The following is an 18,012-nucleotide window of genomic DNA, read 5'->3' on the forward strand; positions in this document are numbered from 1 at the left end:
AGCAAACAGAACTTGTTCCATACGATCCTTCAATTGTGCCCCTTGATATTTATCTGAAGGAGTTGAGAACCTGCACATGAACTTCATGGCACCTATATTCATAATGGCCAAAAACTGGAAGCAACCAAGATATCCTTCAATATGTGAATGGACAAATAAACTATGGCACATCCAGATAATGGAATATGATTCCATGCCGAAAAGAAATAAGCTATCAAGCAAAAAAAAAAAAAAAAAAAAAAAGACATGGGGAAACCTTAAGGCATATTACTTAAGGAAAAGTCCCAATCTGAAAAAGTCTCCATACTGTACAATTACGCCAGTTATATGACATTCTGGAAAAGGCAACACTATGAAGGCAGCAAAAAGATCAGTGGTTGTTAAGAGGCTGTGGGGAGGGAGCAATGAATAGGGGGAGCATGGGGGTTTTCAGGGCAATGACGCTTGTACGACGCTACAAGGATAGAGAAACGTCCTTCTGCATTTGTCAAAACCCATAGAATATACAACATAAGGAATGAACACTAATGTAAACTATGGGCTTTAGTTAATAATAATGTATTCTTATGGACTGAACGGCGTCTCTTACATTGAAGCCCAACCCCGAGTACCTCAGAATGTGACTGTATCTGGAGACACAGACTTTACGAGATAATGAAGTTGGGGCACCTGGGTGCCTCGGTCAGTTAAGCATCCAACTTCAGCTCAGGTCATGATCTCACAGTTCATGAGTTCGAGCCCCGCATTGGGCTCTATGCTGACAGCTCAGAGCCTGGAGCCTGCTTTGAATTCTGTGTCTCCCTCACTCTCTGCTCTTCCCCACTCATGCTCTGTCTCTCTCTCCTTCAAAAACAAATAAAAACATTAAAAAAAAAATTTTTAAAGAGGTCATTACCTCTTAAAGTTAAAGCAAGGTCTTTTGAGTGAGCTCTCATCCAATTTGACCAGCGTCTTTATAAGAAGAGGAAATTTGGACACGCAGAGAGATGTGCACACATAGAGGAACGACCGTGTGAGGACACAGCAAGGAAATGGCCACCTACAAGCTAAGGTGGGAGGCTTCAGAAGAAACCAAACCTGCCAACACCTTGATCTTGGACTTCCAGCCTCAAGAACTGTGAGAAAATTACTTTCTATTGTTTGAGCCACCCAGTCTGTGGTATTTGGTTATGGCAGTCTAGCCAACTAATACGTGCACCAATATTAGCTTACGAATTGTAACCAATGCATCACAATATGTTAATAATAGAGGAAGTGTGTGTGTGTGTGTGTGTGTGTGTGCGTGTGTGGAGGAGGGTGGGGGATATGGGAGAACTCTGTACTTTCTCAATTTTTCTGTAAACCTAAAACTGCTCTTTAAAAAAGCCTATTAATGTTTTTAATGTACTAGGTATTTTTAAAAATTAAGTTGGACGCTTACCTCATATCACAAAAATTAATTCAAGATGGATCTAGGCATAAATATAAGTTAAAACTATACAGCTTTCAGGGGTGCCTGCGTGGCTCAGTTGGTTAAGCATCCAACTCGGTTTCAGCTCAGGTCATGATCTCACATTTTGTGGGATCGAGCCCCATGTCAGCACGGAGCTTGCTTGGGATTTTCGCCTTGTCTCTCTGTCCCTCCCCTGCTCACTCATTCCCTCTCTCTCTCTCTCTCTCTCTCTCTCTCTCTCTCTCTCTTAAAATAAATAAATAAACTTTAAAAAACTATAAAGCTTTCAGAAGAAAATAATAAAGAAAATCATCACAGAGTTCTGAGGGAGCCAGAGAGTTCTTAAATTCAATACCAGAAGCACAATCAATTGACAAATCTGATTTCATCGAAATTCACTTTTGTACTTCAAAGGAAACTGTAGGGAAGTGTTTACGAATCACATTTCTGATAAAAAAAAAAAAAAAAGACATATCCAGACTATATAAAGAACAGTTATAATTCAACAAAAAGAAAACAACCAATTAAAAATGGACACATGAAACACTACAGTTTCAGGGATCATTTAAGTCTCTCAGAACATGCAGAGTAGCCTTGATCAGTGACAACCAAGGAAATTATTTGCTGAGAACACTTGCATTTGGTTTAGGACTTCAGATCGGTGGCCATTTGCTGGAGAATACAAGGAAAACATTGAATTCCTAAAGCTACTTAGAATCAGATGCCTTTATGTTCAGGGATAGGTAACTCTTACCTAACCGAGTTGAATGTTTGTTTCAGTGCCATATGGAATAACGACTCTCAGTGGCTTTCCCCCCTCCCCCATTTTTTTTTCTGGAAACATGTGAGACACAATGTCTGCTGTTCCCAGCTATCTTTCTTGGCTCCTTTTGGTCATTCTCTCAATGTGCATTAAGTTCTTCTATCAACCACCATTAACGTCTGGTACATCAACACTAAAAACTGATCACTGTAGAAAGGAAAAACCCGTTGCAAGTTTAACCTTAACATGTTTGAAAGTCTGAAAGCAGAACTTGCCTTGTAAGTTAAGTAAGTGAGTAAATAAATAAATAAATAAGTAAGAACGGACTGATGATCTGAATAGACACTTCTTCAAAGAAGACAAATGGTTACCAATCAGGGGAAAGATACTCAACATCATTAGCCATTAGGAAAATGAAAATGAAAACCACAATGAAATGCTACTTTTGACCTACCATAAAAATGGCTATAATCAAAAAGACAAGCAATAATAAGTGGTGACAAGATGTGGAGAAATTGAAACTGTCACATAATGCGGATGGGAATGTATAATGGTAAGGCCACTTGGTCAAATAATTTGACAGTTTCTTAAAGTTAAACATACGCTTGTCAAATGAACCACCAATTCTATTCCTGGGAACCTAATACATGCTACAATTTGGATGAACCTCAAAAACATTAAGTAAAAGAAGCCAGACACAAAAGACCACATATTGTATCATTCCATCTAGATGAAATGTCCAGGAAACACAAATTGATGGAGACGGAGAGCAGATAGGGGATTGCCTAGAGCTGGGATGGAAACACAGATTGACAGTAAACAGGCTACTTTCTGGGGTAATGGAAATTTCCAAAATCTGGATGGTGGTGATGGTTACACAACTCTCTAAATTTTTTAGAAATCACTTACCATCGGCAAATTTTACGGGGTGTAAAAGTATCCATCTATGAAACTGATGTTTAAAAGATACAATGATGGGCACCTGGGTGGTTCAGTCGGTTAAGCGTCCAACTTCAGCTCAGGTCATGATCTCATAGTTCATAGGCTCAAGCCCCACATCAGGCTCTGTGCTGACAGCTCAGAGCCTGGAGCCTGCTTCGGATTCTGTCTCCCTCTCTCTCTTCCCCTCCCCTGCTCGCAGTCTGTCTCACTCTCTCAAAAATAAATTACCATTAAAAACATTAAAAAAATAAAAAATAAAAGATACAATGAATTGTATTTAAAATTATATGGAGTTACATGAAAAGGATACAGTCAAGTGTAGAAAGAGAAAAATAGTAACCTTACAGTGGAGAAACCCATCAGATACCCCCTTCAGTGATCAAGGTGAACATCGCCAACAGTAATGTAGGTATCATGTGCCTTCATGTTTGATGTGAGCATGTGAGGACAAGGACACTTCACTTTCCCCCAAACTCATATCCTAGGATAATCATGCGAAAATATCAGACAGACCTAAGTTAAGGAACATTCCACAAATCCCCTGACCAGTACTCCTCAAATGTGTGCAGGTCATGAAAGACAAGGAGACCCAAGAAATGGTTACAGATTAAAGGAGGAAACTAAGGAGGTACGAAAAATATAGGCAAGGTGGTATCCTGGATCAGACCCCATAAGAGAAAAAGGACATTGCTGAAAAATTAACCAATGTAAAAAAAAAAAAAAATTAACCAACGTTAATTTCTTAGTATTCATCCCTATACTGTGGTTACTGTGGTTACATAAGATGTTACCAGCAAGGGGACGTAGGAAAAGGGTATTTAATAGGAACTCTCTGAACTATCTTTACAACTCTTCCATAAATCTAAAATTATTTCAAAATGAAAAGCTGGGGGAGACTAGGGGGCAGAAGAAACAAAAGCACTCCAACAGCTCTTTCTAAAGGCCAATCACACCTTCAAGCCAGTCAAATAAAATCTTTCTTCTAACATCAATTCCCAAAGCCAAAGAATTGGCTTGGCTTGGCTTGGCTTGGCTTGGCTTGGCTTGGCTTGGCATGGGGCACAGGCAATGAGCTTGCTGTAGGCCAATGAACTCTCCACTCATAATCAGAGTATGAAGTCCAAGGAAATCATGCCACATAACATGGAATGGTTGGTAAGAACCCCAGCAGTGATTTTATTCATTCTACCCATTTTACAGACATGACAGCTAACAGGGTCAAGAAAGGTGAAAACACACACACACACACACACACACACACACACACACACACACACACAAAGGGCTTGGCTCCTTTCTGTCAGTAACAATTGCCCAACTACCTCTCCTCAGCTCACAAAGAGTCTATTGATCCCACAGCAAATTCAGACCAACCCACACCACCAAAGTAACTGATGGCAGAACAGAGTCAAGAACCAAAACCTCTGGTGTCCCCTTCCTTCCTTCTGGCTGCTCCATGTCCAAAACTGCCTTCAATGGCTACACAAGTTGTCTATACCTAACAACACTTAGAAGAGTAAAGCATATTCCAGATGGGCACTGTTCAAAATTGGAATAAAGATGCTCTCTCTCAGGCAAGTTTAAATATCCAGAAAGGTCTTTTACCTGAGGATAGCTGGTCCTGAAAAAAAAGGTCATGGGAACATATCCATTGAGTCCACAATTCATAGTAAATGGTGGGAGTAACAAAACAAAACAAGACAAACAAAAAAACTATGGTAAAGCACAAACCAGTCAGAATGACCAACCCAGGGACGACCAGGTGCCTTAGTCGGCTGGGCTTCAGACTCTCGATCTCGCTTCAGGTCATGATCTCACATTTCATGGGTTCAAGCCCCATGGTGGGCTCTACGCTGACAGCATGCAGCCTGCTTGGAATTCTCTCTCCCTCTCTCTCTGTCCCTACCCCATTCATGCCCTCTCTCTCTCAAAATAAATAAGTAAACTTAAAAAAAAAAAAAAAAAAAAGAATGGCCAACCCAATTGGCTAAAATGGCAGTAGGATGGGATTATTTTAACCATAAATGCTGACAGGAAAAAAAAAAAACAAGAAAAGATGAAAATTAACAAGCCAAGCATCAGAATTTAAAAGGTTAGAAGAGAAGAGAGACCCAAAGAAAATAAAGGGAAGGAGACAAGGAGGATAGAAATTTATAAAATAGAACACAAAAATATAACATGAACTATTAAAAAAAAAGAGTTGCTAAAGTAAGAAAAAATGAATACCCCATACATAAAGCACATCAGGAATTAAAGATATCACTATGGATGTGGCAGAAATTTCGAAGGTAAGAGAATACAATAAATATGCCAATAAACTTAAAAAGAGAGGAAAAGGACAAATTCCCAGGATAAAACAACCCACCAAAACTGACTAAAATTAAAAAAAAAAAAAAAAAAAAAAAAACAGATAAACTAACTTGTCCTATGAGCATTGAAAACATGGAATCAGAAGTTTCAACCTCTCCCACACTGAACACACCAGGCCAGGTGGCTTTAACTTCTATCTTAGGTTGGTAGAACTTCTTACCAACCTTCCAGAGGAAAGCCTTCCAGAGAACAAAGAGAGAATATTCTCCAGCCTCATCTATGAGTATAGTACAACTTTTTAAGGAAAAAGAAAGAATGGCCAAGGATAGGAAAAATAACAGTCATTCTTGAACATAAAATAAAAAAGCTTAACCCAGTATTAACAAACTGAATTCAACAGGGTACACAAAGTTAACTTAGATCGCTGTAAGGGGCTGGATTCTCTGCTCACCACCCTGGCTGTTCCTGAAGATATGCATGACCGGTAAGGTATCTATGATGAAACCATGACCAAGGGGCATGAACTAACACTGCACATAATGATGACTTTACCTTCAACAGCCTGGGAGGACCTGAAGAAGATACCTCTGAGAGAAGGAGACAAAACCTAACAGACTGAACAATGTGAAGCCAACAGACTGTCCACTAAAAATACACACCCAACAAAACACAGAAAAAAGACCAGGAGGGTTACTTCACAAAGACAGGAGTGAATTCTTGGAATACCTAAGACAGAATTCACAGATGGTGCACCATGGGCATATGATAGCAACAGGCAGCCAGAAAGTAATGGAAGAAACTGTATCTGCTTCAAAGAGAGAGATTTGTCAGAAGGAAGATATAACAGGCAGGTGGCAAGACAACAGTCACAGCGTATCGCCACTGCCGGCTGTTTTTGAGAACTGAGATCTGGGCACCAGGAAAGTAATGATGTGGGGCCGCAAGGCACAAAATAACCAAGTGCCTGGCCAAAAGCAATGCTGCTCTTGGTGCATTTCCTTTTGCAAAGTAGCATTTGTGGGGGCTATGAAGCATCTGCCCAGGTCTGTCCTGTTAAACATAAGAAAATCTGTATCCGGGGCGCCTGGGTAGCTCAGCTGGTTAAGCATCCAACTTTGGCTCAGGTCATGATCTCACAGTTCATGAGTTCGAGCCCCATGTCTGGCTTTTCACTGACAGTGCAGAGCCTGCTTGGGATTCTCGCTCCTTCTCTCTCTCTCTCTCTGCCCCTCCCCCACTCTCTGTCTCCCTCTCTCTCTCTCAAAATAAATAAATTTTTAAATAAAAAAATAGATAAATAAACTTAAAAAAAATCTGTATCAGTAATTCGCCTCCTTTATAGATTACAGGAGAAAGAACCACTCCAGTTCAACATTACGCTGGACCCTGCACATTATCCATTCCATATGGCATAAAATACAGAAAAATGATAAAAGCAAAAGAAACTACCAAGAAATTATAAAACTAAGAGGGAAAGTTTCGCAAGGTCAGCGGACGTAAGACCAACACATAAGATGGAGGTGGCATTTCTATCTACGAACAACAATCAGAAAATAGGCTTTAAAATAAGATGATATTTTGTAGCCACAGGATCAGCAACCACAACAAACCTGGACAATACCAATGCTGATAAAGACGTGAAGAAACAAAAACTTTTTGCAGGTGACGGCATACATGCGTACAGCCATTCTGGAAGACAGCTATGCGCCCCGTGGGGAAGCGGAGGGTATGACTCACCTACAGCTAGCAGTTCCTCTCGTAGGTATACACCCTCAAGCAGCGTTGATCGAATATTTTCTCATTATCACCAATCTAATGAGCCTTCAGAGACATTTCCTCCTAATCGCCAACCCCCCCCCCCCCACCAAATTAAATACCAAGGAATAAGGCTTTGTTGGGTTGAGGTTTGGAGAGCCACAGACCATTGTATTAGCTATGATTCTTTTGCTCCCCAAGAAAGAATGGTTTAGCTTGTTGGGGGCAATACCAACCCACTGAGAATGCATGCCTTGGATGAGTGGTTCTAAAACCTCAGAGGGTCGATGGGATCACTTGGAGGGCTTGTTAAGACAGACTGCTGGGCCCCACTCCACCATCCGGGTTTCTGATGCAGCAGGTCTTGGACGGAGCCTGAGGGTTCCTGGAGCCCATAACAGATGAGCAGCGCAAACCGGGTGCTGGAGCACGCCATCTGTTACGCATGATCCTCTGTGCAGTAATGGAGGGCTGCCTGGTGGTCTTGACCACAAGTATCCAGGCCAGACTAAGCCTTCATAAACAGGATGGATTATGATGGGGTGTCTACCCAGCCCACAGTCCTTTAAAACTGCCCCTGCCCCAGCCTCAGTTAAGGAACGAAGGCTAGGTGGCCATATCTAGACCACGAAAGCCAGTCCACCCATCCACAGTCAGTTGAGAGGAGAGGTGGACCCATGGTCCACAAGAAACCAATCCACAGGCCAGCTGGACCAATCTGATTCTTTTGAGGGAATTTAAAATAAAGTAAAACTAGGACTACAATAGATCTTGGCCCTTTAAGGCAGTACAGGAAGAGGCCCAGTGGGCATCATGGCAAACTCAAGTCAAGGTTACGAGGAAGAAGGAGGGGCGCCGAGGTGACTCAGTTAAGCGTCCAACTCTTGATTTTGGTAAAGGTCATGATCTCACGGTTCATGAGTTTGAGCCCACAACGGGCTCTGCACTGACAGTGTGGAGCTTGCTTGGGATTCTCTCTCTCTCTCTCTCTCTCTCTCTCTCTCTCTAAACAAATAAATTTTAAAAAGTTAAAAAGAGGAAGCAGGAGACGTAAGTGTGTGAAGGAAGCTGTTTGCAAGGATAAACGTGCAGCAGCCGCTGATACACATCCCAGCATGAGAAGGCAGGCTGTGTCCCGTGCTCTTCCCTGCAGACTCCAACACCCCATCTTCAGGCGCACGAGGGGACCCCCATTCCTCACAACAGCAGCCCGTGTCTCATCGGGCAGCAGCGTCAGTACCTGGACCAACACCACGCTCTCGCCACGCACGCCACTTTGGCTACTTATGATTCCGCCGAAGTCCAGAAGATGGCACGAGGGGGTCCTGCCTGATGACACAACCCCGCAGGAGGTGCCTGGGGCACTGGGCGTCTGGGGGAGGGGGAAGGGAAGAAGCCCCACCCCCCTGCCCCCCTGCGAGGAGCAGGGCAGCCGAGGCCACTTCGTGGCATCGCTGCCGTCCCCCATGCCTGTCTGGATTGCAAATCACCTAATTTAATGCTTTTAAGTGCCGCTCCTGGTTTTATGATTTGCATTAGCGTCGGGCTTTCAGGAATCTGAAATATAAAGCTGTTCTTTTCAGATTTTTATACAAAAGCAAAATACTTCCCAGCTCGGCCTTAAATTGGCCAGCTCTCCACTTACAGTCTGGTATTTTCTTCCCTTGAATGCTAACAGTCTTGTGGACTAGTGGTTTGAGAACAGAAGTTAAAGTAAAACCTCATTAGTTTTGATTATCTGGGGCTGGGGGAGAATTTCGACATAAAATAGTGAAATGGCTGAAGTGTCAATATTTCTTAAGAAAGGCAATCACTGAACGGCCAAATGAAGGGAGAAATTCACACCAGCCTGTAAAGAAAATGGTCCCAAAGAGAGGTCTACCTGAAAAGATCTCATTCGGTCTGTACAAAGGCACTTGTTTCAAACTGAATGTGCTCCTCAGCAATACAGAGGCACAAACTACTGATCTACACATGGACTTGGATGAATCTCAAAGCCATTATGCTGAGTGAAAACAGTCTCAAAATTTTATAAACTATATGATTCCATTATGTGACATTCTAGAAAAGACAATACGATAGTGATGGAGAACAAAGCAGTGGTTGCTGGGATTTCCTGTGGTGGCAGGGAGGGTAGCGGATGACTAGGGATAACATGAAAGAGGTTTTGAGGGATGGTGGATTTTATTCTGTATTTTTTTTCTTTTTGAGAGAGAGAGAGAGAGAGAGAGAGAGAGAGAGACACAGCGGGAGGGTACAAGCAGGGGAGGGGCAGAGGGAGAGGGAGGGAGAGAATCGTAAGCAGGCTTCATACTCAGCATGGAGTGTAACGCAGGGCTCAATGTCACAACTGTGAGATCATGACCTGAGCCAAAATCAAGAGTCATATGCTTAACCGACTGCGCCACCCAGCTGTCCCATTCTGTATTTGAATTATGGTTGTAGTTACATGAATCTATACATAAGTCAAAATTCATAGAACTGTAAAGCCAAAAAAAGGGTCAATTTTATTGTCTGATAAATTTTTTAAATACTTAAAAGTATGTGCCAAGAATGTGCCTAGAAACAATGCATACTTTTTTTTAATGTTCATTTATTTTGGAGAGAAACAGAGACAGAGACAGAGAGACAGAGAGTAGGGGAGGGGCAGAGAGAGAGGGAGATACAGAATCTGAAGCAGGCTCCAGGCTCTGAGCTGTCAGTACAGAGCCCAACGCGGGGCTGGAACCCACAAACCTCAAGATCGTGACCTGAGCCGAAGGCAGATGCTTAACCAAAGTCAGATGCTTAAATAGGTGAACCCTGGCCCCTGTGATCCAACTGATGCAATGAATCTGCACACTTTCTCTTCCTCTCAGAATGAAATTATACACTGAAGCCCAGTTTGAGCTAAATTAACAGATATTCTGAATCCAAAGGATCGAATCTCATGAAGAGACATTGTAGCGGTACAAAGTTGAGAAGGATGCCATGTGCTATGCCCATATCCTAAGCACCAACACGAAAACCATACATAATGCCACACGACAAGCACCGAAGACAAAGCCGAGACTGATGAAACAACCGTTCTGAACTTGTGACTACAAACTCCTCCTGTAGTCTGCTACTCCACATGTATCTGCCAGTGATTTTTCGTAAATCACGTGTGCAAATAATAAAGCACAATAAAATAGATCTATTCCCTTTCTGAATTATGGGGGTTTTTGGCCTACTTGGATGCTGCTGGTATCAATCATTTCTTAATTTATCAAAATAAATCCCTCTCTCAGATTATAGAAAGACATGGGAAAGATACGAAAAAAAATTCTATGATCCATACCTGAACAGAGTCCCCAGCAGATAACGGTGGTGGAATGAAATGCTCATGCAAATCCCCACATGTAATAACTGTTTAAGAAATGTATTTAAGAAATCATTGAAAGATACCACAGGGCACCCAAAAGCACATAGGGGCCAGAGGAAAATTTAATTTCAGGAAATTGTGACTGGGATAGGGAAGACCTATGAGTTTGCAGCTTCCTGGCCATGAGTAACTCAACCCCCAATGCTACAGAAAACAGTGGTGGAAAAAGCTGAAATGCTACCAGCTAAAGTGTCAGAGATCAGATTTGGAATTAGGAAAGCAGTTGGGAATTTATTTTATTATTTTTTTTAATGTTTATTTTTTGAAAGAGACAGAGAGTAGGAGCGGGGGAGGAAGAGAGAGAGAAGGGGACAGAGGATCTGAAGCAGGCTGTGTGCTGACAGCATAGAGCCTGATGCAGGGCTCAAACCCACGAACAGTGAGATCATGACCTGAGCCATAGGCAGCCGCTTAACCGACTGAGCCACCCAGGTGCCCCTGAAAGCAGTTGGGAATTTAAAGGGAAAGACCTAGCAGCAGGAGAACGACAGAATGAGCTAGACTCAAATTCTGAGCAACTGCCCAAATCCTTGGCTTATAGCTGACCTACACATAAGCAAAGGAGCCCCCAGGGAACCCAACAAGAAAAAAGTCAAAAGACCAGAAAGATATCCACTTTCAAAAAAATGGAACTACACAGGATTAAATCATCTGTGAGTTTGATGCTTTTCTCAACCATAAACATTCCTCAACTGAGGCAGCTCAAGTGGCAGAGAGCTGGAGCCAAATGGGCTTGAACAGTGAAAGTACAGAGCCCCAAACCAGCAGGAGCAGGAAAAACAACAACAACAACAACAACAACAACAACAACAACGAAATACCAACAACAAAAAAAAAGCAAAAAACAACAACAACAAACCCTCAGGAGAGATAAGCTAAATCCACATCTTTGACCACCAAATCTGCAGCCACAGGGAAGATCCCTACAGGGCTAGGCTAAAGAAACAGCCACAGGAAGTCAAACAAACAGATGTTAGCAGCTGCACATCACAAAGGAGACAAAGTCTATTGTTTGAATCCAGGCAAATTGAATGACTACTAGGTCAAAAATCTAAAAATCCTGAGAAAACACATGCACACAATAGCTATAATGTTGGTATACTATAGCTGCAACATCTAATTTTCAACTAAAAATTATTCAACATGAAGAAAACAGGAAAGTGTGACCCATACTCAGGACAAAAAAAAAAAAAAAAAAAGGCAGTCAATATAACTCACTTTAAATAGACCTAGATGTTGGATTTTGCAAAGGCCTCAAAACAGCTTTACAAATATATTCAAAGAATTAAAATAATTCAAAAAATTAAAGGGAAATATATAGAAAATCTCAACAGAGAAATGGCAACTACAAAATAATATATAAATTCTAGAGTTAAAAGTATAACTAAAAATTTTCAATGGCTCAACAACAAATTGGAGACAGCAGATGAACTTGAATATATACCAGTAGAAATTACCCAACAAAGAGAGAAAAATGTTTGAAGAAAAATGAACAAAACCTCTAAGACACAACTTATAAGACATTATAAAGTACCTCACATACATACAACTAGAACCCCAGGAAAGGAAGAATGAAAGCAGCATAAAAAACAAATTGAAGAAATAATGGCCAAAAACTTCCAAAAGATGGTGAAAAATTAAAGATTCAAGGAACTCAACAAACCCCAAAAAGATAAACAAAAATAAAATCATTCCTAGATATACCACTGTCAAACTACAAAAAAAGCAGTCAGAGAAAAACTATGTGTTATGTATGAGGGAATAACAATAAATAACTGGATGACTTCTCACCAGAAACTATGGAAGCCAGAAGAGACTGGAAAAACATATTAAAAGCACTGAAGGAAAAAAAAAGCTTTCATTAATAATTCTATATCCAGCTAAACTATCCTTCAAATATGCCCATGAAACAAAATATATTTTCAGTAAACAAAGACTGGTTTTTTGTTGCCAACAGAACTGCACTACAACAAATTCTAAAAGAAGTACTTTAGCCTGTGGGAAAAATGACACTGGATGGCAACTGGGACCTATATTAAAAACATTTTTCTAAATGGGGCACCTGCGTGGCTCCATCGGCTGGGCGTCCGACTTCAGCTCAGGTCATGATCTTGCGGTTCGTGGGTCGAGCCCCACATCAGGCTCTGTGCTGATAGCTCAGAGCCTGGAGCCTGCTTTGGATTCTGTGTCTCCCTCCCTCTCTCTCTGCCCCTCCCCCACTCACACTTTGTCTCTGTCTCTCTCAAAAATAAATAAATGTTAAAAAAATTTTTCCTAAAGGTAAGTATGTGAGTAACTATTTTAACTGTATTTTTCTTTTATTTTTTAATCTCTAAAAGATATAACTACTTTATTAAGAACTATTAATCAACATTGATAGGTTTATAAAATAAACAGATCTAATATATAACAATACTCTATGTAAATAAAATGAGGGGTAAACAAAAATACACCTTTGCAAGATTTCTATATTTTACCTGAAGTAATTCAATATTAACTCTAAGTAAATTGGGAAAAGTTTAAGACGTATATGTAATCCTGGAGCAACATCTAAAAAATTTTAAATGCAAAAATATAGAACTAGAAAGCCAACAGAGAAATTAACATGAAATACTAAAAAACATCTGATTAAAATAAAAGAAGATATAAAGGAGGGACAGAGGAACAAAAAAAAAAAAAACAGAAAACACAAAACAAACTGCAAAAGGCCTCAGTACAACCAAATCAATAAATAAATGTAAACGGACTAACACCCCAATCAAAACATAGACATTATTTTTCTTAGATGAAAGAGAGAAAGCGCATTCGCGCATTAGCAGTCAGGGGCAATGGGAGAGGGAGAGAGAACCTCAAGCAGGTTCCATGCTCAGCATAGAGCCAGATGTGGGCCTCCATCCCACGACCCAGGATCATGACCTGAGCCGAAATCAAGAGTGGGACCCTTAACTGACTGAGCTACCCAGGTGTCCCAAAAGCACTGGGGCACTTTTAAGACTAGATTTAAAACCAAAGAGTCAATTGTATGCTGTCAATAAAATATATGCTTCAAATAATAAAGACATAAACAGACTAAACATAAAAAGCTACAAAGAATGTATTCCATGCAAACAGTAACTATAATAAAAATGAAGTGGCTATATATTAATATCAAACAAAATAGACTTTATAATAGATATTAGTGAAGACAATGGGAACTTCAAAACAATAAGATGGTCAATACATCAGATGGGTAGAACAATTATAAATATAGATTTGACTCATAACAAAGCTTCAAAACACATAAAGTAAAAACTGATAGAACTAAAATGAGAAAAAGATTAATTCATAATCATAAAGTCTTCAACAAACTCTGAAATTGGTAGAACTAGACAAAAAATATCAGTAACAGTGCAGAAAATCTGAATGATATTATCAATCACCTTAACCCAACTGACATTTCCAGAACACTAAACCAATACCTGCAGAATACACACATTCCTTCAAGTCCACAGGGAATGTCTACCAATATAGACCATATACTGGGCCATTACACAACTCTCAATAGTTTTTAGAATATTAAAATGTAACGGACTACATTCTCATACTGCAACAATTCAATTAGAAACCAATAAATAAATAAATAAATACATACATACATACATAAATACATAAATAAAACATCTGGAATAGCCCCCAAATATCTGGAAATTAAAAACCACTTTAAAACAACTCATAAAAATGACAACGTAAACTAGAAAATATTTGAACTGAATAATAATGAAAAGTGGTAAACTGATAAGACAGACTTCATCAAACTATTAAAACATTTGCTCTTTGAAAAATACTGTTGTGCCAAAATGAAACTGTTTTCCAATACATTATCTGATAAAGAACTTACATCTATAACATGTGGAGAAACCATGAAGCTCAATAATAAGCAAATGGCCCGGTTAAAGAAATGGACTAAAATATTTAATGACTCTCATACATTGCTGCAGGCAGTATCTATATAATTATTCTAACAGAAATAGTTTTATTCTCTCTCTAAAACTAAGCTAATCAAGCAACGGCAGTTATTAAAAAAAAAAAAAAAAAAAAGATCTAAGGTGTACTTCATGAAGCAGACCATCAGGAACCCCTGTGGTACCATCAGACTTATACATTCAGTGGCCAATAACCAAGGCAAACTGGAGTTTGAGAAGGGTCAGTCCTGAAACAGTTTCTTTCTGAAACAGAGAAGCTGTCTCCTGATGACAGAACCAAATGCTTTGAGCAGAATGAGGCCATTGAGGCAGTCCATGATGCCATGGCACAGGAAGGCCAATGTCAGCGAGATTACAAAGTGAATTTTCATGGTGGATGGCCATCTCTATGAACTTGATGGACGAATGCCTTTTCCGGTAAACCAGCTGCGAAGGTCTGCAGAGAATTCACTGAGCATAAGCAAGGGGAGGTCCGCTTTTCTGCTGTGGCACTCTGCAAGACAGCCTGATGCCCTAGGGGAGGGACATAGCTTTTATCACCTCTCTTCCGTTCAGCGTGAAACCTGTCCCCACAATGCAGTCTAAAATATTTCAGTACTTGTGGAACACAGCTGTTCTCCTTTGGTTTTGCAGATACCCTCTTACCCTCATCCACACCCAAACACCAGCAGAGTTCAGTTGTCGATCAACCAAAGTGTGATATAAGCTTCAGATGGCGAAGCATTCTCCCCCAGTGTAGGTATTGTACCTCAATAACTAATGTTTTAAATGGCTACTTTGGTTTGTGTCTGTAAGTTAAGGCCTTGGATGTGGTTTGTTTGTCCTTAAAAGAAATGAAACTTTTCTGCTGATTAATATAAAAAATTAAAAAAGAAAAAGTTTTAATTGGCAATGTATACCAGAAGTCTGTATTTTCTTTATTTGATTTTATACTGGTTTGGTACTTCCCAAACGCAATAAATTGTTGAGTAGCTAAAAGTCAATTGCCACTTAAAAGATCAGTTCATGGATGAAAACAACATGACCCAGGAAGCAGCTTCAGAGAACTTTCCACCAAATTCGTGGAATTCATCAAAAATGAAGAGGAAGCAGAAATCCAAGCACCTTAGTCTGATCATCGGACTCAGCTTGACATCTTAAGGTCCTCCCCTTCACTCTGAGGTCTGGGTCTGCTTTGGGAAGAACGAGGCAGCCACAACCAACCTGTACCTCATCCTCACAAAACGACGCCCTGGTTTATCGCTGCTACAAGGTGCAACAGAAGGCGCTGGAGAGAGAAGGTCACACACTCCTTTCCCCCCATTGCTGTGGTTCTCACACATCAAGGTGGGATCTGTTAACCATTTTCACTATGAGTAGGATGTCTATGGCACAAATGATACTGTGACAGATTTAAGACCAGCCATTTATTAGAAAATGAAAGAGGGGGGCACCTGGGTGGCTCAGTTGGTTAAGCGTCCGACTTCGGCTCAGGTCATGATCTCACAGTCCATGGGTTCGAGCCCCGCATCAGGCTCTGTGCTGACAGCTCAGAGCCTGGAGCCTACATCAGATTCTGTGTCCCCCCGCTTCTCTCTTTGCCCCTCTCCTGCTCATGCTCTGTCTCGCCCTGTCTCTCAAAAATAAATAAATGTTTAAAAAAATGTTTAGAAAGTGAAAGAGGAATTAATTACAAAAAGTTTCCCTTCCATTTTAATTATTCTCTGGATCCCTTGGTCTATCAAAAATAAATGACTAAAGAACAGAGCCACTTGGAAAAGCAAAATGGTGCACTGAAATCCAAGAGTAAATGGCTATGGTGAGCAAAGGAGCGGAAAGACACAGGTGCTTAAGTGTGTATGACTGACCTTGACAAATAATTAACTAAAGGAGTTGTTTGCATGGGAAACTGGTCATCTCACACTGAGCTGGGGGGAAAAAAGGGAGAAATGCAGATTTACTCCATCCTGGACAGGTGGATCAAACACACAATATGAATGTAGCTCAATACCACAATCAGCCTTTCGATCCCCTGAGAAAAGCACTTAACTCAAGAGAACAGCACCTCTGTGGTGGTTCCCTGGGAAACTTCATTCTTGCTAAAATTTAGAACTCAATAAGAACTAAAGAAGAGAGCTGGGACCATTTGGATTAGAGATGTTGACAGCCTTTAAATATTCAAGAAACTATTAAAGAAAGCAACTTTAAAGACGAGAGAAATCCCTGAGGCAAAATGGTCCTAGTATCACACTCACTTCTTGTCACAGCCCCTAAAAAATAAGTCCCAGTATTTTACCCTAACCTTATTATCATGGCCGACCTCCCCCTCTTCTGAGGTAATGTCTATAAATCTTGGCATCCAGTGTGTTTTTTTCGCCACATGTCAGCTGTTAGCAATGGTATTTTTCCTGACAGCTAATTGGTAACATTAAAGAAAAGAAATGAAGAGCACTGTGCTTGCAAAGTCATTTTACACCATTAACAGCAATAAGCATTTTATGAGGGACATGGCAATGCCTGCGAATCAAAAGGACACACTTTTCACCCTATTGCCAGTAGACTGAGAATTGAGAAAATGAAATCCATACCTTGGGTTTATTTACAGGACAGCTGAATTAGCAACACTTCCTGTGCCAGAAGATTCTCTCCAAGGAACACTTGTGCTAAGGGGGGGTCCTCCGCAGCAGGCAGGCATCGAGAGCCTCCCTCACCCCGAGGGCCACGTGTCCCTTACCTTTCCTTTTGGTTGTGTAAAACCCAACAGCTGCTCCATCCCGCCACAGAATTTTCGCTTGCTCCTTCACAGGGTGAGGTAAAAAAAACATGTCCCCATCATCCAAATTTCTCTCCAATCTTCCAAAAATAACGACGTTGAGAATGAAAAGCACAATCCTTTCCCCGAATGACTGAACCTTTGAGGTGGGGGGGGGGGGGGGGGGCAGGGGGAAGGAGAAAAAGAAAGAAAGAACAAGCAAGTGAGAGAGGAAAATCACACGCGATAAATTTTGCACTTGGAATCAACCCACGCTTCGGGGCCAGGTGTGTGCGCCATCATTACAGGATTCCTTCCGTGCTCAGGAGCCAAACTGTGAATCATAATTTCTCACAGAGGTTTTCACAACCCTGACCTTTCGCACCCATCAGCCTCCAGGAGTGAGGGGCAGTGCCAGAGGGGCCTCCTGGGTCCCCAGGGCCACAGATGTGGAATGTAAATAGAAAGAGAGAACGATCCTTTGCTGGTCAACAAAACAGGAAGTTACCTCTGGAGGGGGCCAGGCAAGCCATTTCAGCAGTTTGACTAGACATGTCTGGAAATCATCCCACCCTCCATTTTTAACAACCGCCCCAGAATTCTGACCCTCAGAAGGAGGATAAAGAATTGGGGAAGATCAATGGCTACACCAAAAGCGGACGACTTTCAATGGCTTGTGATGTGATAGATTTGGAGCACACACTAGAGTCCCAA

The 18,012-nt window shown here is 41.0% G+C and overlaps 1 protein-coding gene across 3 annotated transcripts in view; it reads right to left on the reverse strand.

Annotated features, from left to right (window-relative positions):
• The window catches only part of LOC132668760 (protein FAM169B-like), a 90,205-nt gene that overhangs the window by 17,943 nt on the left and 54,250 nt on the right, over positions 1–18,012 (reverse strand). For all 3 annotated transcript variants that reach the window (XM_078448961.2, XM_060617764.3, XM_078448960.2), the window contains one exon: positions 17,281–17,458. In XM_078448961.2, the coding sequence (XP_078305087.1) occupies positions 17,281–17,458 (178 nt within the window). The remainder of the gene's footprint in view (positions 1–17,280; positions 17,459–18,012) is intronic.

This window comes from Panthera onca, chromosome B3, assembly GCF_046562875.1.
Source record: "Panthera onca isolate mPanOnc1 chromosome B3, mPanOnc1 haplotype 2, whole genome shotgun sequence".
Taxonomy (NCBI): domain Eukaryota; kingdom Metazoa; phylum Chordata; class Mammalia; order Carnivora; family Felidae; genus Panthera; species Panthera onca.